General features: G+C 40.5%; 1 protein-coding gene across 1 annotated transcript in view; it reads left to right on the forward strand.

Annotated features, from left to right (window-relative positions):
• ASB15 (ankyrin repeat and SOCS box containing 15) overlaps window positions 1-25,287 on the forward strand; it is a 35,108-nt gene extending 9,821 nt beyond the window's left edge. The window contains exons 3-10 of the mRNA XM_073331705.1: window positions 2,880-2,932; window positions 3,018-3,149; window positions 3,614-3,772; window positions 9,098-9,343; window positions 19,317-19,488; window positions 20,005-20,575; window positions 22,457-22,610; window positions 25,115-25,287. Coding sequence (XP_073187806.1) covers window positions 2,880-2,932; window positions 3,018-3,149; window positions 3,614-3,772; window positions 9,098-9,343; window positions 19,317-19,488; window positions 20,005-20,575; window positions 22,457-22,610; window positions 25,115-25,287 — 1,660 coding nt within the window. The remainder of the gene's footprint in view (window positions 1-2,879; window positions 2,933-3,017; window positions 3,150-3,613; window positions 3,773-9,097; window positions 9,344-19,316; window positions 19,489-20,004; window positions 20,576-22,456; window positions 22,611-25,114) is intronic.
• Window positions 25,288-25,570: the final 283 nt, after the last annotated feature.

Raw genomic sequence — 25,570 nt, forward strand, 5'->3', positions numbered from 1 at the left:
GCACAAAACATATAGTTATGCTATAATCATATTATAACAATATTTCTATGAAGAATATGTGGTGTAGGGTCACAGTATGTCTACACTGCAATGTAAGCCCAGGGTTAGTAGAACTTGAGTTAACAGACCCTGAGTTTGTTAACCTAGTGCTTGAGCATCTACACTCATTTGAAGCACCAGGTTAGGAATTGTTGAACCGTGGGTCCCAACCTGGGGCTCCAGTATCTACATTGCATTATGCAGGTCCAAGTCCGACCACCCATATCCCAGACTTCCTAATGCCCTCTCAAAATGTGACTGCTCTAGCCCTTTGTTTGTGGTGCAAGCATGGGAAAACTGTACTGTCCACCAAACTTGTCTGTCTAGAGGACAAAGTCAGTCAGCCGTGGGATTGTGGAATACTTGTGGCGGACTCCCAGAGCACAAGTCCCGTAGTGCTGAGTCTACACTGCAAAACAATAGGTCTTGAACCCTGGGTGACTCAGGCCATATCTACACTTACCGGGGATTGAGGCATCTGTGATCGATGCAGCAGGGTTCAATTTAGTGGGTCTAGTGAAGACCCCCTAAATCAACCACAGAGCGCTCTCCAGTTGACTCCACTACTCCACTGGACCGAGAGGAGTAAGGTAAATTGACGGGAGAGCATCTCCCGTTGATGCAGCACGCTGTAGACACTGCTGTAAGTCGACCTAAACTATGTCGACTCCAGCTACATTATTCACGTCACTTGGAGTAGCGTAACTTGTCTACCGACTTACTCCGGTAGACAAGGCCTGAGGCTCAGACCTTCCACCCCGCTGGGGTCCTGGGTCTGGGCCCGGATTAATGCAGTGTGTGTGTGTGTAGATGGAAGGGGGTTTAGGCTTGAGCCTGAGTTCAAACCCTGGGATTACATTACAATGTAGACATACCCTAAGTATTCTGTAGTTATAACCACATTTAAAAAGGTTTTCTGGGGAGAATTCTGGCCAGCATGCAGAAAATGGTGTAGCAGCCACACTGACATGTATATTCTGTAAAAGAAACTTTAGGTCTTGATGGAGCACAGATTTATGCATATGATTAACTTTATGGATGTGAGTAGTCCCATTGATTTCAGGGTTGTCTCCTTAATGTGCATTTGGAATCTAGAGCTAAGAAGCTCAAGGCAAAATACGTGTCTGTGTTGGCAGGAAGAAAAGGAAGAGCTCTGTGCAAGGACTATTGGTTGCAAAGGGAGAAAACCTCCCGTCACTATAGTGAGTGTCTACTCTACACTGGAGCGCTATAATGCTGTAGCTGCACCACTGTAGTGGTTTAAGTGTAGACATAACCTAATTTTTCCCAATTTCCATCTCCGCTATCCCTTTATACTGAGCTGTAAATCAGTGAAACCCTTGGACTTTGGGTTAAAAGCATGAAACGTAATGTGGTAATACAATGGTACATGCTGATCTCTTTTCCAATAGGAAATCCCCAACAGAACATTCCTGCTGGCAATAAAAGGAACTAATCTTTACTGTCCGTAATGTCAATCTAAAATCCATCTTTTTTATACTTGTATATTTCCAATATCACTTATTTTCTTTTAAAAAACCCAGCATATTAGGAGTGTCCAGAATATAGTATATATATTTAGTTTTAGCAGTACAGTTTTATTTGTTTTTAAATTGTGAAAAACAAAATAATTGAGTTTTGCATTAAAGATATGGTTAGTATTTTTAAAATCATTAATATATATTAGCATAGATTGTTTTCTGTTTGAGTCAACTGCCCTCAGATATGACATGTAGATAGCATTTCTGTTGTAAATGTTGAATAAAATTTTCAAAAGCGCTTAAATGATTTAGGAGCCTACAGGTCCCATGGGCTTTCAATGAGACTTTGGTTTCTAAGTACGTACATCACTTTTGAAAATTGGTCTTCATTTTCTGAGTCACTAAGATGCTTTTGAAAATGTTACCTTTTAGCTACCTCTATTGATGAAACAAAACTTGGCTTTAATGGGAGTTGTATGGCAAAAACCGCAACATACGTTTCTGATCACTATAAATTGAAGGACTTTTCATAAAATGCTGCACAGTATTTGAAAATAAAGGCAAAGGCAGATAAGTGTTAATCGCCCAATTCAATTTATGACTTTGATCCTATAATGGGATCAATGGAACCCTGAGAAAGTAAGGGGCCACATGTGGTTCCTATTTCCTATTGCAAGATCAGAGCCTATTTCTTCACTGAAGCCTGTCAAACAGTGCCACTGTCCATTTCCATCTATGATTTGGCTGATTCCTACTATTATACTGTTGTCATATTATCTCAGGGTCCTGGCAGCCACTGGCGTTTTTACCACTGTATCACACAGATCTGCTCTGAATAGGTTTAAATGACATTGTTAAAAATATTTGCAACTGTCTTTATACATTGGAACTGTATAATATTAGCTGCAGAGGGAAACTTCAGAAAAAAGGCTAGCTAGACACAACCAAACAGACCTATTACTGGCCTGAGGCAGAGCCTAGGCAATGAGTTGCGGGTCATATAGAGGCCCATGTGCCACCCCCAGATTTGCTGCTTGACTTGTACTGAGCATGCTCACATGGACTAGGCAGGCTCAGTAACACTGCTGAAGTCAGCTGCCCCCACTTCTACAATTGGCAGGTCCAGGTCATCTTTGGCCTGAAGCCTGGGGTCCAGAATCTGTTCAAATTCTTATCCTGTATCTAACATTCCTGAGTACTCTGTCAGGTCACATAGTGAATCAGAATTTGTAACTGAGGTGATATAAACGTAAAGTTGAAAGCCAGTGGAAACAGGTGATTAAAACCACTAAAAATTGTGCTTTAATGTAACGTATCTATATTGTGTATACTTGATATCTTTTGTCATCCCTTCAACAGATTTGTACCACCCAGTGATCAAAATAGGAAACTTATAGCAGCCATAAGAGAAGGTACAAATATTGAAATGAAATACTCACTGTGCAAAGCACTGAGCTTGTCCTATTTTTTTCAGATATGCACTATTTTTTGTTTCAGGCCAAGTATTTGATCTTCAGAACTATGTGAAACATAAATATGCTTTGGATGAAGCTGATGAAAGAGGTTGGTTCCCACTTCATGAGGCTGCAGCTCAGCCAATTCAGCAAATACTTGAAATCATTCTGGATGGTGAGTGAGCTCAAGACACCCCACAGGGCTATGAGATTGGAAAGATACAAGACAAGGAGCAATAAATAGACAAACACAAGAATAGAATCAATAACTGCAAAAATGTATGAGAAAACCCTCCATTGTTGCATGGCTTGGTCAGTCACATGTGCCAAATTCTCTGCTGGTGTAAATTGGCACAGCTCTGTTGTCTTCAGTGAAGCTCCACCTATGTACACCAGCAGAGAGGTTGGTCCGTTTTGAATGACTTTGTTCAGAAAACTACAGTTATTCAGAGAAGAGCTGCATGATCTAATCACTGGCTACAATAGTCAACCATTGTGGCAGGACTAACTAGTAAGTCAAAGTTGAAAATAGTTGTAAATTCATTTTCATGCAGATATTTATCAACATGGCATTTATGTTATGTCCTAGATGCCTGTCATTTTAATTTTGTGTTTTGTTTTCTACTTTCTGACCTCTAGCATCTTATAAATCAATGTGGGAATACAAAACATGTGATGGAGAAACACCGTTAACTTTGGCAGCAAAAGCTGGTTTTGTGGAAAATGTAAGAACGTTATTGGAAAAGGGTGTTTGGCCTAATACCACAAACAATAAAGGAGAAACTCCTCTTCTCATTGGTAATTGCTTCCTTTCTATGAATTAAGCCAACGTGAATAGCAGAGTTTTCAGTGTTCTAAACTATTCTATCCAGTTCCTGCATTCCCCAAAGCCAACCATAACAAGGGGATCTGGGGCCTGCTCCTGCAAACGCTTGTTCATGTGACTAGTCCTTACTCACTTGACTATCCCAATTGGCTAAAATTCTTAGTTGCTGTTCAGTTTTTAGAAGGAAAATAAAAGTGGATTATACTGCCACCAAATAACGTTAATTTTGCTTGAGTAAGTTTTCAGGTTAATTGTTGACTTTCTGGTCCCTATGGGTATGTCTACACTGCAGTGTAATCCCAGCATTTGAACTCAAGTTCAAGTCTAACGCCCCTTCCATCTACACACAAATTGTGCTAATACAGGGCTCAGACTCAGGGTCCCAGGACCCCACAGGGGTGGAGGGTCTGAGCCTGAGTCAAGCTGGGATTCCCTGTTGCTTTGCAATGTAGATGTTGCCCCACTGGATTCATGCTCTGGGAGTCTGCAAAAAGTATTTCACAATCCCACAAGCCAACTTTCTTTGTCCTCTAGACAGACAAGTTTGATGAACAGTCAAGTTTTCCCATGCTTGGACCACGAACAAAGGGTTACAGGGGCCACATTTTGAGAGGGTGCTTGGAAGTCTGGGGTATGGATGGTAGGATTTAGCCCTGCATAATGTAGTGTAGAAACTGAAGCCCCAGATTGGGACCCAGGGTTCAATTCCTAACCTGGGATTACAAATGACTACAGGCACTCAAGCCTTAGGTTAACAAATCCGGATTTGCTAACTCAAATTCTACTAATCCTGCAGTGTAGACATAGGAGTCTGATCCCTCACTCTTGAAATCTGTGAGAGCTTTGCTGTTGACTGAAGTGGGTGCAGGAGGAGACCCTGCATGATGTTATAGGGGCATGTTTCAGAAGTGGTCATGTTAAATTAATTACTGTGGGAAGAAACCTATGTCCTTAGAGTTAAACATCAGACAAAAGGTAGGTGAAAATAAATGAAAAATATATTCTTACCTTTCACCAAGAGACTGCCAAGGCATCTTGGGGAATTTCTACTCATGCTGTATGAGCAACTGAGGGGTTAAATTTACTAACACTGAGTTTGTGCTGAACATTTTAAAAGCACCTTTCTATAATAGAGATGAGAGATTTATATCTCAGAGAGGCAACATTTGTCTCCCTGCATAAAGTATTTTCTATTCTTTGTTTCACAAGAATTACAAAAGTAACCTTTATAGTTTTTCCATCTATTCTCCTGAGAGAAAACTAGGTATGGACCCCAAACTTTGAATAGATGGTATTCCAATATTCCATCTTTTCTCTTTCTCTCCTGCTACTGCTTCAGCAAATCAGAGCATTTTGTCAGACTGATTCTAGCACCAAACTCCCACCTATGAGTCACAACACACACTCAGTTGGGTGGGCTCGCTGGCTTACAGCTCCAGAGTGAATCTGAGATGCAATCAGACTCTGATCAAATGATTTCTGTAATGTGCATCCCAAGTTGCCTTGAAGATTTGGGGCAGACATCACAAATTCTAATGCACCTAGGAGAACATTCTTATACTGATTGCAAGGACTTGACCAAAAGATGGATTTGCTTTCTGCAACTAGTATGTTGTTTAACAGAACACAGAGGTTGTCCCACATTTAAAAAAAAGTTACACCTGGAAGTTCTACTGCTTTGTTTTTCTGGAGAAATATTTTAAACCACGTTTTATTTTTGTTGTTACATGTGATTACATAGAACTTTTCTTTTTAAATTTTTTATAGGAATTTAGTGCATATGAAAGATGCAGGGTTGATGTTCCTGGAAACTAAGTTCCTCTCCTTATGTACAGACTAGACACCGCACAGGCAGTAGCAGCTGAAGTTTTTTTTTCCTACACTGCCTTGCCAATGTGCCTTATCCCTGAAACAGAGGGACAAACATCTGTAGGTGGAAGCAGAGAGTTCATTTTCTGTATGTGTTTAGTTACCCAAAGTCCTTTGAAGTCAACGGAAAGACTCCCATTGACTTCACTGGGCTTTAGATCAGGCCTCAGGAGCAAGATTTTTAAAGGTATTTAGGTGCCTAGAGATGCAGATAGGCACCTAATGGGATTTTCAAAAGCACCTGATGTCATTCTGTGTGACAATCTACACATTAAAATGCTATTATGGGGATCTCCGCTCACCACATGTGAGGCCTCCTGGTGGCCACTCTGGGGATTAGCTCTTCCAGCCCAATGTCCTTGCGGTTCCTTAGCTCCTTGTCTCTCTCAGTCTGCAAACCCTCTCTTGCTCCAGGAGTAGCAGCTTCCTCTTTGTGACTCTGCCCTCCAGCCAGGTCACTATAGTGTTTCCCCTTCCAGGAATATTGGAATATCAATACCTTGCTCACCATCCCAGGCAATCCTTAAATCCACTGCCCTGGATGGGCCACTCACTCAGTGAATCAAACACGTGGCCTCAGAAAGCCTCCAAGTTCACTGCCCAAATTGTGCCACTCACTCAGTAGCTGGGAGGGGAACCTAGGTCCACCCTCTACTCTGGATTCCAGTCCAGGGCCCTATCTCCAGCAGCAAAGATCCAGACAACCACATTGTCCTGTCACTTGGAAGGCTTCCTACCTCATCTTCTCCACCCCTCTAGCCAAATCTTTTCCTCTGGGACTACTAGACAAATCTTTCCTCTGGGGGGTCTAAATCAGTGTCTCTCCCTTATCCCAAGGAGAGAGCCTGCAGCCCTCTCCCCCCCCCCCCCCCCCCCAGCCCTCTTTTTGCTACCAGCTCCCTGGTTTTATAGAAACCCCACCTGTTCCTGCACAGGTGAACTTCCCTTAATTAGGGCTTGCCTCTCATATTGCCTAAATATTCCCCAGTTTGCAGTCTTATAAGTTAATTGGCCCATGTGGCCTAAATTGACCCCTTCAGAACTAATATGGGGGAGTATACCCCATCAGAGGTGCCTAATTACCTTTAAAAATCTGGCCTCATGTGACCACTCAAGGCACAAGTAATGGTCAGTAGTTCAAGTGAAGGTTTAACTAAAGGCTACACAACTTTTAATGAAATCTTGGATGTTTTACAAATAATTGTTTATGACTGTGTGTGGCCTACTGGAGAATATATAGATAATGGAATTTTATTATTGTTACCGGCTGACTTTGTCAGTAGTAATTGGGTATTTTCACTTTCAGAAAGAATTTGTGGAAAATGGCATGCAACTAAATTACTAAGTAATAACTCAGTTCAAAGCAGGATTATTCTTTTGGAAAGTTTTCTGCTGATATATTTAAATGAGCTTTACCCTATATTAGTAATTTAAATGCACCAGCTTCCAGCTCTTGTTGAAAATGAAAGTACTCAAGGTCTTAGGAAGAAAATCAATCTGTAAAATTAATACAGTTCCCACATCATACATACCAAAATACAATGATCAGACTTATTAAAACATTACCTTTGATGGGTACTAACTTTTATCAATTTTAATCACAAAGAATACCCAATGAAGCAATTAATGTATTAAAATTTTAAGGCCTGAGCCACAAAGGGATCTGTAAAAGTTTCTTTAGATTTATTGCTTTATATTTCTCCAGTTCTTTCCAGTAATTGCAAATCCATAGAACTGTTAAGATAAGATTATTAGCCATTGCTGTCTGATGAATACCAGGAAGAGTAAACTCCTACTAGAATTGAAGGAAAAGGATTTTTTTTCTTCCCCACTAAATTTTCTCTCCTGGATATTTCTGTTTATGATTTCCTGATAAGTCGAGTTTTTTGCCCATGTAGTTTTCTTACTAAGAGGCTGTTGTCATTTGGAATTGAGCCAGTGGGAGTGGAGGGTGCTCTGCACCTTACAGTTCAATCCTAGTCACACTGAAATTAGTGAGAGCATCATCAAGCACATACCACTCAATATAAATTGCAATTGACAAATGCTTTTAATTTAACTTAATTACTCCTGCATTAACTCTACAGGCGAGCTGTAGATTAGAGGACTCTTTAGTTGGGTACATAAAACTCCATTGAAGTCAAAGTAACTATGAATAGCATTATCACACAACAGAGATCAGCTGAAACTAAGTAATCAAAAAGAATGTTTTTTGAGGGGGAAGCTTGTATATTTATTCAAACATTTATGATGGGTTATTACTGCTGAAGCCTTGAAGTTTCACAGAATATTGAATATTTGTCCAAAAATTCTGGGTCAGATCATGCTATCCATTGAAAGAAAAAATCTCATTGAAATCAATGGAAGTGCCATTATAGGTTAAAGATATACTACCAAACTCATACAGAATGTGTAAGTCAAAACAAGGCACAAAAGACTATAGAACCAGATGAAAATAAAGGTAGAAATATTACCGTTGAATGTTAAAATCTGACCTGGGTTGATCTGGGTAGAAAAATGTTCATGAACAGAAAACTATCCCCTGGACAGGTAACTTGTTGTAGTCTTGAGCTGCATAGTTATCCATGAAAATTTCACAGTTGGATCCTCAAAAGGGCAGAATTTGGCCTTTAAGCGTAACATATGTCAGTGATATCTTGGCTAGCAACAACGAGTGAACATCAGTTTAGGCATTAGAATTAGAAGCTGACTTAATAAGTGCGATACAGCTGGAACACGGGGAGAACATTGAAGAGTTTGCTGTAGCATGAAAAGTAAAGGGCTGTATTCATGACAAAAGGTGGTGCAGGTTATACATTGGATCCAAGTTGGAAATAAGAATGGGTGTTCATGTTAAGTAGCAAATTTATATCAACATAGTGTTCAGTGGAAGGCCAATCTTACAAGCCTGGCATATGTGGAACACTGATAGAAATCTTTGGGAGAGCCACACATGAAGAACAAAGCCCTGAGAATGTACCTTACTTGCCAAGAGGGAAGGAAAAGTGGTATGGCTGCAACAGCAACTAACTGGATGGAGTGAAATAAAGTAGTACCCTTCTGTTTTTGCTTTTACCCTTTTGTTTGTTGCTTTTCTTGCAATACTCCTGCTTCTGTAGCCTCAGAACATAAATTTTGCATACACACTGAATGTCAATCTGTGCTGGTTGCACTATTTTACCATTTGCATCCAAGTACAATGATTGCCTGACCAGCTTACACCCAGCATGTAACTTATACTACCCTTTACTTGCCAGTGTATTTGGTCCACAGACTCCCAGGACAGAGGTCTGAATTTGGCCCACATGGATGACCTGCTTTATTTTCTCCAAACACTGAAAAAAATGTAAGCCTCACAATTCATCTTTCAGCATGTGTAACGAGATCCCTTTTGGCGTCTTTTTTTCTTCTGTTTCCATATTTTCAAGCTGTGAGACAGGGCTCTTATGAAATGGTATTGACTCTGATTAAATACAACTGTCGTATCCACCAGCCATGTGTAAAACGTTGGTCAGCAATGCATGAAGCTGCAAAACAAGGCTGCAAGGAGATTGTTTCTCTGCTTCTGAAGAATGGAGGAAATGTGCACCTGAAAGATGGTTATGGGGTAACACCATTAGGAGTTGCTGCTGAATATGGACACTGTGATGTGCTGGAGCATCTTATTCATAAAGGTATGTAGGCAGGTAAAGATTTGTGCTTCAGCAACTGCATACATATTGTCTAGTTACCAGGGCATATATGAGATCACATATATTTGATCACATTAAAAGGAAGGTAAGTGTCACTGATCTTACACTGTATTTAAATAAATAAATATTGAAGATCACAGTGAGCTAGAGAGCAACTTTGGTCTAAAATAATCTATTTTAATTTTAGCTTGTTTGGGGTGCTCCATTTGATTTTCTCTTTTTTCGTCTTGGTTCCAAGCATAACTCATTGCTGGGGTTATTTATTGTGTGATCACGGGGGAGACAGGAAGGGCATGTCCACACTGCAATAAAAATCCCACGGCAGCGAGTCTCAGAGCCTGGGTCATCTTACTCGGGCTTACACTACAGGGCTAAAAATAGCAGTGTAAATGTTTGGGCTTGGGCTGGAGCCCAGCTCTGAAACCCAGCAAAAGGCGAGGGTCTCAGAGCCCAAATGTCTACACTGCTATTTTTAGCCCTGGAGCGCAAGCCCAAGACAGTTGACCCAGGCTCTGAGGCTCACTGCTGCAGATTTCTTATTGCAGTGTAGACATACCCCAAGAGGCAACTGATAACCAGAAAATGATTTTAAAGCTATTCCATGACTTTCCATGAGTGGAAACCAATGCTTGACACCATAGAAAGTCAGGAATGCTGGATTTCAATGGGTAGATAGCATTAATTTCTAGCCTCAGTAAACTGTGAGTCTTTCAAGTGTGTTGCTTCGCCCCTCTTTCTGAAGCCGCAATCTCTCCCTCCTCTTTCTGTCACATCATTTAAGATCTCTGTATTTGTTTCCCTATCTTTTAAACAGGGACAATGTTCCTTTAAGATCTATGGGTGAAAGTGCTATAAAAGTGCTAAACACTATTGTTAATTTGTATTCTAGTGCCATAGTATGGGAAATGTTTTACAGACAGGTGTGAAGACAACATACTTACCCTGAAGCACTCACAATCTAAATGGATAGCTTTCCAGTGAAAGATCAGGGATGTGACTAAAAGAGGTGTGCTTGTACAATGAAATTGAACAGGCACATCGTTAGTTCCACAATTTTTGTTTGAATAGTTTGAAAAATGTGTCACGTTTTCTGTTCAGTCACCTGGCCAGTTAACACACAAGAAAGACTAAAGGACAGGTCTACACTAAAATGTTATGTCAGGGGTGCCGAACCTACGGCCCGCGGGCCGTACATGGCCTACTAGAGTATTTAATAAGGCCCGATGCCTGCTTCAACACAATATACTAATGGCCAATTCGTTAGCGTTTTGTCATCATGTTGACATCATTTTAGTTTACACGTGTGTAAATAGACAATACTGAACATAGAAACAACCTATCTAAATACCTGTGGAACAAGCTGAACTTAAAATATAAATCAATACAGGTGACATTAAATCTTATTAAAACATGTAGAATCTGCTTGGCCCACACGAGGTTGTGCTTAGGTTTATAGTGGCCCTCCTGTGTAATAAGGTTGAGCACCACTGAGCGAGGTCAATTCAGCAACGTTACTCAGGGGTATGAAAAATCCTGAGTGAGGTAATTAAACTGACGTAAGCCAGTGTAAATGATATTAGGTCAGTGGAAGAATTCTTTCACCTCTGCCTCTCGGGGAGGTGAATTAACTACAGGAAAGGGAGAACCACTCCTGTCACTGTAGTGAGTGTCTGCTCTACACTGAAGCGCTATAATGCTGTAGCTGCACCACTGTAGTGGTTTAAGTGTAGACATAACCTAATTTTTCCCAATTTCCACCTCCGCTATCCCTTTATATTGAGCTGTAAATCAGTGACTTTAAATGTAAATGTGTAAATCAGTGTAAATCAGTGACTTTTTCAAATCACCCTTGGACTTTGGGTTAAAAGCATGAAACGTAATGTGGTAATACAATGGTACATGCTGATCTCTTTTCCAATAGGAAATCCCTAATAGAACGTTCCTGCTGGCAACAAAAGGAACTAATCTTCACTGTCCATAATGTCAGTCTAAAATCCATCTTTTTTATACTTGTATATTTCTAATGTCACTTATTTTCTTTTAAAAAACCGAGCATATTAGGAGTGTCTAGAATATAGTATTCAAACGCATCTACATATATCCTCCTTTACACATAGGCATAGTTCGATCACAGATAAATATGCTGTAAATGCTAGGAGAGATAACAGTTGAAAGTGTATCCCAGAAACAAAAAAGAATTATATGACATCCATGAGTGTTTTATAGAGGTACTTTTCTACCAACACCGAGCAATTTTCACCTGTGCACAGCAGCAATATACTTGCATACTCAGGTGTTCATTTATTACTTATATTAAGCTATATTTAATATTTTAAGCTTCATACTATCTAGTTTCCCAATACCAACATAACAGAGTGCTGTTGTAATGTGTTTAAGGTTTCTGTTAGAGTTCATATCATTGTCAGAATTCCATGTTTATAGCAATGATTGAAGTTTGTTAGTTGCAGACTTAAAGAACAGTCTTTTACAGTTATTGCTCTGGCATGCAATTAAATTACTGATCTACATAGCAGCTTCCATCAGGGCTTTACAGTTCAGTTACAGTTCAGTACATTTAGCATTGGCTTTATGTTATTTACACTGCTCTCTGCAAGCTGTTTCATGCGTAGAGTGTATCAATTTGTAGCACACATTAATTCCTAGCTGTACTTAGAAATTATATAGCACTTTATATTTTCAAAGCACTGTACAAATATATCCCAAACTTGGCACTCCACAGTGCCTTTCATCCTGACTTCTTCTCTCTCTTTTCAGAGTCCCTATCATCTGAATGGGTAGTGTCAACCCTTCCATATGGTCCTGAAATATGTCCACTTTGGCAGGCAGCATGCATAATGTAGTGTATTAGTGCAGTATTGGAATTATTCTCCAAAGTGCTTGACTATTTATTTTACACTTATATAGTGCTTTATAGCAGTGTTTCTCAAACTTGGGATGCCGCTTGTTCAGGGAAAGCCCCTGGCAGGCCGGGCCGCTTTGTTTACCTGCCGTGTCCGCAGGTTCAGCCGATCATGGCTCCCACTGGCTGCGGTTCGCTGTGCCCGGCCAATGGGGGGGCTGCAGGAAGTGGCGCGGGCCGAGGGACATACTGGCCACCATTTCCCGCAGCCCCCATTGACCGGGCACAGCGAACCGCAGTCAGTGGGAGCCGCGATTGGCTGAACCTGCAGACGTGGCAGGTAAACAAACCAGCCTGGGCCACCAGTGACTTGTCTCAAGGGTTGGGAAACACTGCTTTATAGTATCGAAGCACTGAACAGACATCCTTATCACATGCCTGTGAGGTAAGTAGGTAAATATGACCTCATTTTATAGGTGTGGTAATAGACACAAGGGTGAGACAATAGCAGAATATAGATTAGAACTCAGGAGCTGCTTGCTTCCATCCCTAAAATCAGTCCACTAAATCACACTGCTCTACAAAATTGGCTGTTGCTTGGGTTCATTCACAGACTTCAGCTGTTTTGGTCAGAAGGAATTAAACTTTGTCTTTAAAGGATTGAGCCATACAAACTGTGGAGAACTAGGAAATATTTGTATTTTCTATAAATATCATATGCCCTTCAGTGTACCTGGGTGATATTGCCCTCCCTGAATACACAGAGTTAGATGAAAAGGGATTGGTTACAAAACTAGGTGGGAAGGATAAAACAATGGATAAGGATAAGGAGCTTCCTCTCAAACACAATAGCCAGGTTTATAGCTATGAAGAGGGATAAAATAAATAATAAATTTGTTCTGGAGAAGCTCCTGATGTGTCACTGCACACTGCCACTGACTGAAGTCTCCCTGAGGGAAACTTGTGCAGGTGCCAAGCCAACTTGGCCTCCTAAGTTATATGGTTGGTAACCAGACGGGTGTAACATAAGCTCCCAGGGTCTGGGAGGCCTACCTCGTGGGTGGATCAGGACCTGGCCTGGTGGCTGTGGTGGCAGTTCAAGTAATGATAAGCATCCAGGGATCAGGCACTGAATCCAGGGTGAAGCAGGAATCAGGGGCCAAGCTGAAGGTCAGAACTGAAGTCAGAAGTCAAAGTCTAAGCCAGTGGGTAAGCCAGAGTCATAGGCAGTGGCGTCACCAGGAGTTGGAGCTAGGAGTCAGAAACCAGAATGGAGAAGGGAAGCTGGGGCTGGGGCAAGAAGCCAAAGTGAGCTCAGTGTAAGCACTGCTACAGGCATGGTTCACATTGAACAGCTGCTGTACTGGTGCTGCTGCAAGGCTCAAGTAGCAAGCTGCTGGCTCCCCTGCCCAATCAGGACGCACAACCATTAGGAGGGGGCTCCTTGGGCCTAGCTGAGCTTGCTGGGTTGCCTAGTGACCAGGCTGGGAGCCAGCTGCACCCCCAACATGTAACTCAGAGACCCAGTCAGGGAACGGTTGGTCCACAGGCACTTTTCCAAAAGAGATGTGGAGGCACAGGCCTGTCACTTGAGAAGAGTGTACTCAGGGGACTGGTAGAGGGTCTTAGCAAGGCAGTTTACCAGGACCCATGACACGGACAATCAGGAATATAGTCTGATGTTGAGGCCAACACGGCAGATACATCTCTTACCATTGGGAATGTATGTTTCGATGCCATTTGCTTACATCTTGTAGCCAAAACGAGATGGGAAAGGCACAGAAAATGGGTAAGGCCTTTGTAGTCAGTGCACCTTGTTATTAACTATTAATTGTTATTATTATTATTATTTGCAATTTCATGTACTGCAGACCACCCAAAGTATTTCCCAATATTCAACCATATTTCCATTGTTTGAATATTTTCTAGTTGTTAGATCCATATCATCCATGCCTGTTGTGCTCCCCTTGATTCCATGAAAGCCATGCTGAGTGGTATCTTCATGCTTATCGTGTGCAGCAATTTACATATCAGTGTTCTCTGGCTGCACTGCTATGTGTGGCTTGTGCCCTTCCCCCTGGTGAGCCAAGCACCTGTTCCCCAAATATACAGCACAACTCTTCACTTGGCTCCTCTGCTCTATTAGAAGAAACAGTTGTTTTATTCTGATCTACATCCTGGTAGACTTTCCTGTTCCCAGGAAGATTGCCAATTACAGGCTCGCATCTCTTCTCCCATGCAATTTTTTTCAGCAGACTTGATCAACAGACATCTCAGACAACATACAGCCTTTCCATTGTCTCCAGCTGCCCTGAGATTATGTTAAAATCTTGAAATGCCTTTGCTTATCCTGGCAACAGAATTTAAACTATGGCAGCATCATACAGTTCTTTTGTCTTTTGGAACTCTTAGTACTAAAGGTGGTCTGATTTTGTGCTCTCTTATTTCAGCAAACTGACAGTTAAAGCCATGGCAGGCTCTCATTTTTTTAAGCTAAGAGTTGTATGCTGTGGACAAGTATGAGAATAATGTAGTCATTTTTTAGTACTGTAAGGTGTGCTTTGAAATAATCTTTGCTACATGTTTGTATAGCACCATTGAGGGAAATGCTATACAAACACATATATAGACATGTAAAACTAACAAACTAAATAAACTAGGCAAACAGAAAGTAAGGAAAATGTCAGATGTACATGTCTTAAGTTGCGTTCTATCAATATATTTACCCACAACCTTCCTCCTTTACTGCTGACCCTGTGCTTCAGTCCTTCTACACTACCATTGCCGATCACTGTCCTGTTTAAATGTCTTTCCACATATTCAAGCAAATACCAGTGCCTGACCTTCTTTTGTAAAAGAAAATTAATTGCATACTTTTTGCTTATTCACATTAATGTGCTTTTTCCCTTAGTGCAGAAGGTTGCCTTTTCAAACTATTGAATGAGTCTTTTTTGACATATTTCAGGCCTTGTAAATATCCAGCACCTAAATACCACCAGGATTCTCAGTGAATCCCACAGCACCTTGGTTTGTATTAATCAAAGCATTAACATGCTGGTGTGCTTTGTCTAATGTCCAACAAACTCCAAAGCAGAATAGTTGATACATCACTGGGGGGATTCTGTGTGTAAGGAACACATGTAGCGAGTGTAGAATGAGAGCCATCAGAGTTAGTTTATTTGGTCCAGCACAAATACCCTATACCAGTGACTCAATAGGTAGATTAATACTGGATAAGCAAATAAGAGAAAACTGTGTAGTATATACTTATATTTTTAATTCCATCCATAGCCACTAGGATGCGCTGCCGCAATTGTTCCATATTGCAAAGTAGCCTGCCTATAACTATGCCAAATCTCAAGCTTTTAACTCAGATTACAAGGTTTATGACTGAACAGACAGAGAATGGGAAAACATGACCCTCACTCTTTGGTTTATGGAACCAAAGCACTTTAGGGATTATCTCAATTCATATAAGACTCTTAAAAGCTAAAGTTAACATTGAAATCTTTACCTCAGAAGATGTAACTGCAAAAAAGAAAAAAAAATTATTTCCAGCTACCTTGCTGGGCCCTGCTTCCAAGTCTCAGAAGGGAATATTTACTGTAGAACCTCAGAGTTACAATATTTACCGTAGAGTTACGAGTTACAAACTGACCAGTCAACCACACACCTCATTTAGAACCGGAAACACACAATCAGGCACAGCAGAGACAAAAACAAAACAAACACACTGTACTGTACTGTGTTAAACATAAACCACTAAAAAAATAAAGGGAAAACACCATTTTGCATAGTAAAGTTTCAAAGCTGTATTAAGTCAATGTTCATCTGTAAACTTTTGAAAGAACCACTATAACATTTTGTTCAGCGTTACGAACATTTCAGAGTTACAAACAACCTCCATTCGCAAGGTGTTTGTAACTCTGAGGTTTTACTGTAACTGAACATGTTTTTTTCCCAAGATTGGATTTTTTGTGGAGGAAGGGAATGTCACATGGGAATGTTTTTGTTCCACTGGAAGAAAACAAAAGGTTTACAATGATGTAATATATATATGTTAGAAGTGACAAGATTGGACTACTCCTCCTACACCAATTTTTTTTTAAAGTAGCAACATGCAGATCTGAGATTAAGCATGTTTGAAAGGATTTCAGAATACTGCAAATCCTCAATTAAGAATCTCAACTCAAAGCAAATGTCACTCAAGTGATTTCTCTCCATTTTCCCAATATATATCTGTTTGTATCTATGATGGCTGAATTTTACATTTAATTTTTAAACTGGTTACTATAAACTTTTCTGTTCTTTTCTTAGAGGTACAATTTTAATAACTGAACATGAAGAGAAAAGAAATTCAGGATATTTTAAAGACAAGATATATCTTCCAAGTTCCTTTGGACTTAACTATTACCTTTATGAAAAGGAGTACTTGTGGCACCTTAGAGACTAACCAATTTATTTGAGCATAAGCTTTCGTGAGCTACAGCTCACTTCATCGGATGTATACTGTGGAAAGTTTAGAAGATCTTATTATATACACACAAAGCATGAAAAAAATACCTCCTCCCACCCCACTCTCCTGCTGGTAATAGCTTATCTAAAGTGACCACTCTCCTTACAATGTGTATGATAATCAAGGTGGGACATTTCCAACACAAATCCAGGTTTTCTCAACCCCCCCCCTCCCCACACACACACACAAACTCACTCTCCTGCTGTAATAGCTTATCCAAAGTGACCACTCTCCTTACATTGTGTATGATAATCAAGGTGGGCCATTTCCAGCACAAATCCAGGGTTTAACAAGAACGTCTGGGGGGGGGGGGGGGTAGGAAAAAACAAGGGGAAATAGGCTACCTTGCATAATGACTAAGCCACTCCCAGTCTCTATTCAAGCCTAAGTTAATTGTATCCAATTTGCAAATGAATTTCAATTCAGCAGTTTCTCGCTGGAGTCTGGATTTGAAGTTTTTTGTTGTAAAATAGCGACTTTCATGTCTGTAATCGCGTGACCAGAGAGATTGAAGTGTTCTCCGACTGGTTTATGAATGTTATAATTCTTGACATCTGATTTGTGTCCATTTACTCTTTTACGTAGAGACTGTCCAGTTTGACCAATGTACATGGCAGAGGGGCATTGCTGGCACATGATGGCATATATCACATTGGTGGATGTGCAGGTGAACGAGCCTCTGATAGTGTGGCTGATGTTATTAGGCCCTATGATGGTGTCCCCTGAATAGATATGTGGGCACAGTTGGCAACGGGCTTTGTTGCAAGGATAGGTTCCTGGGTTAGTGGTTCTGTTGTGTGGTATGTGGTTGCTGGTGAGTATTTGCTTCAGGTTGGGGGGCTGTCTGTAGGCAAGGACTGGCCTGTCTCCCAAGATTTGTGAGAGTGTTGGGTCATCCTTCAGGATAGGTTGTAGATCCTTAATAATGTGTTGGAGGGGTTTTAGTTGGGGGCTGAAAGTGACGGCTAGTGGCGTTCTATTATTTTCTTTGTTAGGCCTGTCCTGTAGTAGGTGACTTCTGGGAACTCTTCTGGCTCTATCAATCTGTTTCTTCACTTCCGCAGGTGGGTATTGTAGTTGTAAGAATGCTTGATAGAGATCTTGTAGGTGTCTGTCTCTGTCTGAGGGGTTGGAGCAAATGCGGTTGTATCGCAGAGCTTGGCTGTAGACGATGGATCGTGTGGTGTGGTCAGGGTGAAAGCTGGAGGCATGTAGGTAGGAATAGCGGTCAGTAGGTTTCTGGTATAGGGTGGTGTTTATGTGACCATCGTTTATTAGCACTGTAGCGTCCAGGAAGTGGATCTCTTGTGTGGACTGGACCAGGCTGAGGTTGATGGTGGGATAGAAATTGTTGAAATCATGGTGGAATTCTACAACCTATCCTGAAGGATGACACAACACTCTCACAAATCTTGGGAGACAGGCCAGTCCTTGCCTACAGACAGTCCCCCAACCTGAAGCAAATACTCACCAGCAACCACATACCACACAACAGAACCACTAACCCAGGAACCTATCCTTGCAACAAAGCCCGTTGCCAACTGTGCCCACATATCTATTCAGGGGACACCATCACAGGGCCTAACAACATCGGCCAAACTATCAGAGGCTCGTTCACCTGCACATCCACCAATGTGATATATGCGATCATGTGCCAGCAATGCCCCTCTGCCATGTACATTGGTCAAACTGGACAGTCTCTACGTAAAAGAGTAAATGGACACAAATCAGATGTCAAGAATTATAACATTCATAAACCAGTCGGAGAACACTTCAATCTCTCTGGTCACGCGATTACAGACATGAAAGTCACTATTTTACAACAAAAAAACTTCAAATCCAGACTCCAGCGAGAAACTGCTGAATTGGAATTCATTTGCAAATTGGATACAATTAACTTAGGCTTGAATAGAGACTGGGAGTGGCTTAGTCATTATGCAAGGTAGCCTATTTCCCCTTGTTTTTTCCTACCCCCACCCCCCCCCAGACGTTCTTGTTAAACCCTGGATTTGTGCTGGAAATGGCCCACCTTGATTAACATACACAATGTAAGGAGAGTGGTCACTTTGGATAAGCTATTACAGCAGGAGAGTGAGTTTGTGGGGCGGGGGGGTGGGTGTGTGTGAGAAAACCTGGATTTGTGTTGTAAATGGCCCACCTTGATTATCATACACACTGTAAGGAGAGTGGTCACTTTAGATAAGCTATTACCAGCAGGAGAGTGAGTTTGTGTGTGTGGTGGGGGGGGGGGGGGGTGTGAGAAAACCTGGATTTGTGCTGGAAATGGCCCAACTTGATTATCATACACATTGTAAGGAGAGTGATCACTTTAGATAAGCTATTACCAGCAGGAGAGTGGGGTGGGAGGAGGTATTTTTTTCATGCTTTGTGTGTATATAATAAGATCTTCTAAACTTTCCACAGTATACATCCGATGAAGTGAGCTATGGCTCACGAAAGCTTATGCTCAAATAAATTGGTTAGTCTCTAAGGTGCCACAAGTACTCCTTTTCTTTTAGCGAATACAGACTAACACGGCTGTTACTCTGAAACCTATTACCTTTATATCCTTCCACCAGGTGGTGATGTTCATGCTTTAGCCGATGATGGTGCATCAGTACTGTTTGAAGCAGCTGGAGGAGGTAATCCAGACTGTATTGCTCTTCTTCTGGAATATGGAGGAAGTGGTAACGTGCCTAATAGGGCAGGACAGCTCCCTATACACAAAGCTGCTTATGAAGGACATTATCTGTGAGTATAACTGTAGGCTTCAAATTCTCCCTTATAATACTGCAACTAGTATTATGTCACATTAAAGGACTGAACTGAAAAATCCAAATTTAAAGATCATTCATATTTGACAAGTACGTACATTAAATTAGTTTTAATTAAATCTTAAATGTGGCTTCAGCATATACTATAGGAAATACAAAACAAAAAACAAAACTTAGCAGAACTAAAAGAAAGTAATTGAGACATTAGGTGCTAATTTACATTTTGTACAACTCCATTTAATTCAAAAAGGTTCCATGTGGTATAAGTCAGGACAGAAATTTATCTGTTGGGGTTGTTCAAGAGTAAACGAGGGCAGAATCTGGCTTCTCGGGTGAAATGTTTAATTGGGTAGTAGAAAGTCACAACTGGATGTGTTTTCATGAGGTTGGGGAAGGGGTTTATGCCCGGGTGGATTTTAGCTGCAGGGTGGGGAAGGAGTTGATGCCTGGGTGGATTTGAGCCAGATGAAAATTTTCTTCATTATCTTTTTAGGTCACTGAAATATCTAATTCCAGTTACATCCAAGATTGCAATCCAGAGAAGTGGGTTAAGCCCCATTCACTCAGCAGCAGATGGTCAGAATGTGCAGTGTCTAGAACTCCTAATTGAAAACGATTTTGATGTCAATACTCTTCTGGCTGAACACATTTCTGAAAACTACGATGATGAAAGGAAAACGGCACTCTATTTTGCTGTTTCTAACAATGACATTCTCTGCACAGAAGTGTTACTCAAAGCTGGTGCAGACCCAAACGAGGATCCTCTAAATTGTCTTCTGGTAGCAGTGAGAGCTGGTAACCATGAAATCGTACGGTTGCTTCTATCCTATGGAGCAAATGTCAATTGCTACTTCATGCTCGTGAATGACACCCATTTCCCCAGTGCCATTCAGTATGCTTTGAATGATGAGGTAATGCTAAGGCTGTTGCTGAATCATGGATATAATGCAGAGAGGTGTTTTGATTGTATGCATGGCAACATCTTTGGAAGTTCTTTTGTGTGGTCACTTCCAGAAGAGGAGGTGTTACCAGGATGGACATCTTGTGTAGTAAAAGATACTCCAGTAAGCATATTCCTCATTTTCGTCTCTTCATTTTTCTCTTCAGTGTAACCTTGCTTTAAATTTATTTCATATTTTAATGCAGAATTAAGATTTCTCGATCTCAACATACTTATTTACACCCCCTCACCAAATAATCTTTGTTCAGTTTTATTCTGGGATAGAGAAAATGATACATATAGAATAGTTTTAATTCTGAAACTGAGTTAGAGGTTGTAGGAAGGAAATATTGACTAGCAATTAAAGGAGGGAGCTGGAAGGCAGGAAAGTGGGTTCTATTCCCAACTCAGCCAATTATTTGCCCATACATTTTGGGTTAAATCACTTAGGACATGATCCTGCAAACTCTTAAGCACGTGATATCTACTTGTATGGTAAACCTATCTAAATCAACAAATTTACTCAGACAAATAAAGTTATACGTATGTGTAAGTGTTTGCAGGATTGAGATGTTGGACCAAATTTATGAAATGTCCATATTTTTGGTGCCCAGCTTGAGATGTCCAGATGTTCAGAGCCAGTGACAATCCCAAACTTTGATTGAAATCAAATGAGAGCTGTGGATGCTCAGCACTTCTAAAAATCAGGACCTGGGTATCCCAATAACTAAGGAACACAAAGTTAGGGGGGAAAATCAAAATTTAGGAATTAACCTGTCTGTACTTCAGTTTCCCCCTATAGATAGAGGGAATAATAATATCTGCCTGTCACAAGGGGGCTGTGAGGCTTTATTAATGCTTGGATAGTGCTTTTTAATCCTCAGATTAAAGTTCCTGTAGTTATGTAAGAGCAAAGCATTACTATAAAGCAGTGTCAGTACAGACGCTCCCCGGGTTACACAAGACCTAACTTACAGAAATCTGCACTTATGGAAAAAGTTCCGTAAGCTAGAAATAGGAGGGGTTTTTGGGGGTGGGAGGGTTGTGTAATGGTCGGGTATACGTTTCTGATTTACGCAAAATTCGAGTTAGCAAGGCGTTCCGGAATGGAACGATTGCATACGTCGGAGAGCGTCTGTACAATTAAACACAGTACTTATGAGATACAATTCTTGGAAAATGTATATCTTTTGTATAAAATGGTGGGTTTAAAAGAAAAAATATAATTGTATTTGATTCCAATCCCTCTTCCACTGAAGTCAATGATGAAACTCCCATTTTCTTCAATGGGAGCAGGATGCCTTTTAGCATTCTGTTAGCAGCAGGCATTCCCACACAATTAGCCTGCACAAGATACTGACAAGTTGTTATTAGTAACACAGGTAACACAAGATACGGTTTGAGGATTTTATACTTTGGATGCTTTACGATCAAAGATTTCGAAGGGTGCCAGTAATTTCATAGGCTCTTTTGAGTCTCCCCCCAAACTCATTTTTCAGGGATATATTCAAGCAAATTTTAGTTCAAAGTATAGATGAAAAAATGTAGAATTAGTAGTAGATAAAAATGATAAAGGCCTAAGAGTTACTGTTCTCCAGGTTTTCCCCTGAGTTTGAGATTATTGTTTGAGCAATAATGCTCAGCATACATGTAATGAAACTGTACTTTTTAGAGAAAGCTGTTTAACCCTATTCCTAAAACCAAAGTGGAATAAAACAATAGAGGAAGTTATCAAGATATTGTCATCTTTGGCATAATGAAAAGTGGCCTTCAGGTTTCTGTTCAAACCATCAGACCAACCAACCAAAGAATCAGACCAACCAACCAAAGAATCAGAAGTTAGCGATGGCTGGAGATAACTTTTTGGTGATCCAATATATCCCCATGGGGTTTAAGTACAAGACTATTTCTTACACCATATTTCTGTAAATAAATTCTTTAAAATTGCATCATTTTGGTATTTCCCTGGGTGAATTTTAAAAGTAATCTGTGTTTTTCCTTTCAGTTCTGTGCCTTTCTTACAGTTCCTTGGTTGAAACATTTAGTTGGACATGTGATTCGCATTTTGATAGACTATATGGATTATGTGCCTTTGTGCTCAAAACTAAAGTGTGTCCTAGAAGCACAGGAAGAATGGCCAGAGGTACGTCAGATATTAGGTAAATGTCTAACATTTGTTTAATTATTTGATCTGGTACTAACGTTTTGTAAAAAATTACTATAATTACCAGACTATATTTAATTCTGATATGTTCTGTTTGAATCACCTGGTCTAAGGGCCAGTTCCTGACACCCTGTCTCAGATTGGGGCAGATCCTCATGTAGAATCAGTCATCAGAGTTCCATTGACATAATTGCAGTAAGATAATTTATACTAGCTAAGGATCTGCTCCACTGAGTAGTAACTTGTTCTGTGGGAAGCCCCATTTATTTCAATTGGAGAGTAAGGTACCCCAGGCAAGTAGTGGTGGCAGAATCTCACCCTACACTGACATATGTATTTCTAACGCACCCATCACTGTGCAATCCTCTGACATGCTGACCCTTTACTGAGGGGCATTTGCCCACGCTTTCATTGTTCTACTCCCTCCCTCACCTAACAGCTCTTCAGAGAGCAACATGAGAAAGAGTGTGGAGCACGTCCACTGTAAAATATTGGCCTTTAGTATGCCATAATGTCCTAAATTTGATTTACACGATGTGCATTATTGGGGTGTCATTTTTAGCATTTTAGTTGAACCTCTCACAGGTTGCTGTGTATATCTGTGTTTTAAAAGGCTTACAAACTAGATGGGACATTCCACCACAATATTAACCCCAGGACCGAGAGGGTTCAGGAGCAGCAGCAATTTGGGAATCCTGGAGACTGGGAGGGGCCTAAAGGCAGTGAGGGGGCACTGGAACTTCATGCAGATTGCTCTGGGTCCATCATTCAAGATCTGCCAAGATCTTAGGAAAGAATCCTCAGGAAGCCCTTTCTAGTTCTGGGTGGAAGGAACCCCGACCCTTTGGAAATCCCACCCTCCTGATAGATCGATCTGGCAGAAACACCATGAGTGACATCCTGGCCCTATTGAAGTCAATGGGAGTTTTGTCATTGACTTCAGTGGGTATGTCTGTATTGCAGCTGGTAGCAGGGATAGACTTGTGCTAGCTGTGCTCTAGCTAGCATAAGTCTGTCTGCCTGAGCTGGGAATCACGCCTCCCAGCTGAAGCATAAACGTACGTAGGATTTCACCTCATAACTATGAATTCACAACGTTTCCTGTCCCTTACATAGGCTATGTAGGGTATATGCTTATGTGTAAGGGACATTTTAGTCCTACATTTTAAAAAATTGCGCAGTTTCATTAGTTTATTAGTAACACAGGCAAGGAATTAATTTATTATATTTATCTCAGTGCCACTTTAAAGCAGCTGCAATTAAATTCTGAAAAGTTTCCATTAGATATGTATAGGAAGATGTCTTATAACAATTTCCTAAGGGTATGTGTACCATGCCTAAATATATATTTATATGCTATATTGCAGTAGAGCTCTTAGTCTATTGCACATCTACATTTATTTTAAAAATATATCTATATGTATGTCCACACAAACTGGCATTGTTTGAAATGAAGATCTGTTTAATACATTTTAATTTATTGAACTATGGAAAATATGTTTGTCTATGTTTATGCTTTTATAAACCTTCACCAAAGCAGTTCTCTTTCTATTAGGGTAATAAATACAAAATTCTGTCTGAATAATGTGGAGATTGTAATATCAAGGGATAAAGGGCAATTTTTTCAGAACTAAAGCTGATGCTGTCTTTATTTTTGCTTTTGTATTTTATATTGGTGAGCAAAATAATTACTTTCTTGGATTTTTGAAAAATCACCCCCCCCCCCCCCCCCGAGCACAGCAAGTCTGAGCGCTTTAAAGCGCTATGTAGACAGGCTCAAAGTGCTGGAAGCTGCACGCCCAGCGCTCGGAGCTAATCCTCTCATGGAGGTGGATTACCAGGCGCACGCGGTGTGCAACCACACATGCACTTCAAAGCGCTGCTGCGGGAGCGTACCCGTGGCAGCGCTTTGAAGTTTCCAGTGTAGACATACCCTGAGTCAGTGGGAATTGAAGGTGCTTAGCACCTTTCAGGATTGAGTACACAGATCATGTATTTAGTCACCATTTATTGTGCTAATTGGTGTGTTGATCTAAGCATCCAAATGAAGGGTTTGGATATGCTATTCAGATGCCCACATTTGAGAAATTGAGACCATGGTGTTACCATCATTTTAAAGGAAAAGTGCCGATTATAAGATGTTAGTAGCACATAAAATCACCATTTAGAATTTAGCTAGCATAAACAGGCTTGTCAATTAAAAACAGGGGGAAAAAACACTTAATGAGCATCCAATATGAAAATAACACAGAAGTACACTAAAACTGGCCACTGGATGTCACTGTTGCTCCAGTTAAATTTTATTGGTGGTGCATTTATTTGGGAGTAAATTAAAACTGTATTTTATTAAAAGTAACAGGAACAGGAGAGTCCTCAGCTGGTAGACTTCTGAAGTGAATTTCATTAGAGCACATGTTTTGAGATTCTAAGTCTGAGACACAACTGCCAAATTAATCGCCTGTTTTTTTCCCCTGATGTGTTTCCCTCACTATTTTTCAGAGAATCCTCGTCCATTAAAACATTTGTGCCGCCTCAAAATACGTAAACTGATGGGACTAAGGAGACTATGGAGACAAGCATCAATGGCGAAGCTTCCTCTTCCACCAGTTCTAAAGGACTATATCCTATATAAAGAATATGATCTTTATGGAAAGGGGCTAAATTTAGCCTAAATTTAAAACAGTCATTTAAAACTTGTACATTAATTCTTTAGACTTTTTGGCTAGATTGAGAATTATGTAGTATTGTTATATGTACTCAAAACATTTGATATTTGCTGTAAATAGGCCTTTTATGGGAACCCTTTTTTAAAAAAATGTGGTCTGTAAAACTCAATGTTTTTTTTCTGTTTTTACTTAACATTGTGTCTTGATATTCTAAGAGCATGAAGAAGGAGATGATAGTCATTGTGCAACCCAGAACCTCCTGGATTGGATTTTAGGTGAGTAATATGTA

The sequence above is a fragment of the Lepidochelys kempii genome, chromosome 1, assembly GCF_965140265.1.
Source record: "Lepidochelys kempii isolate rLepKem1 chromosome 1, rLepKem1.hap2, whole genome shotgun sequence".
In the NCBI taxonomy this organism is placed as follows: Eukaryota; Metazoa; Chordata; order Testudines; family Cheloniidae; genus Lepidochelys; species Lepidochelys kempii.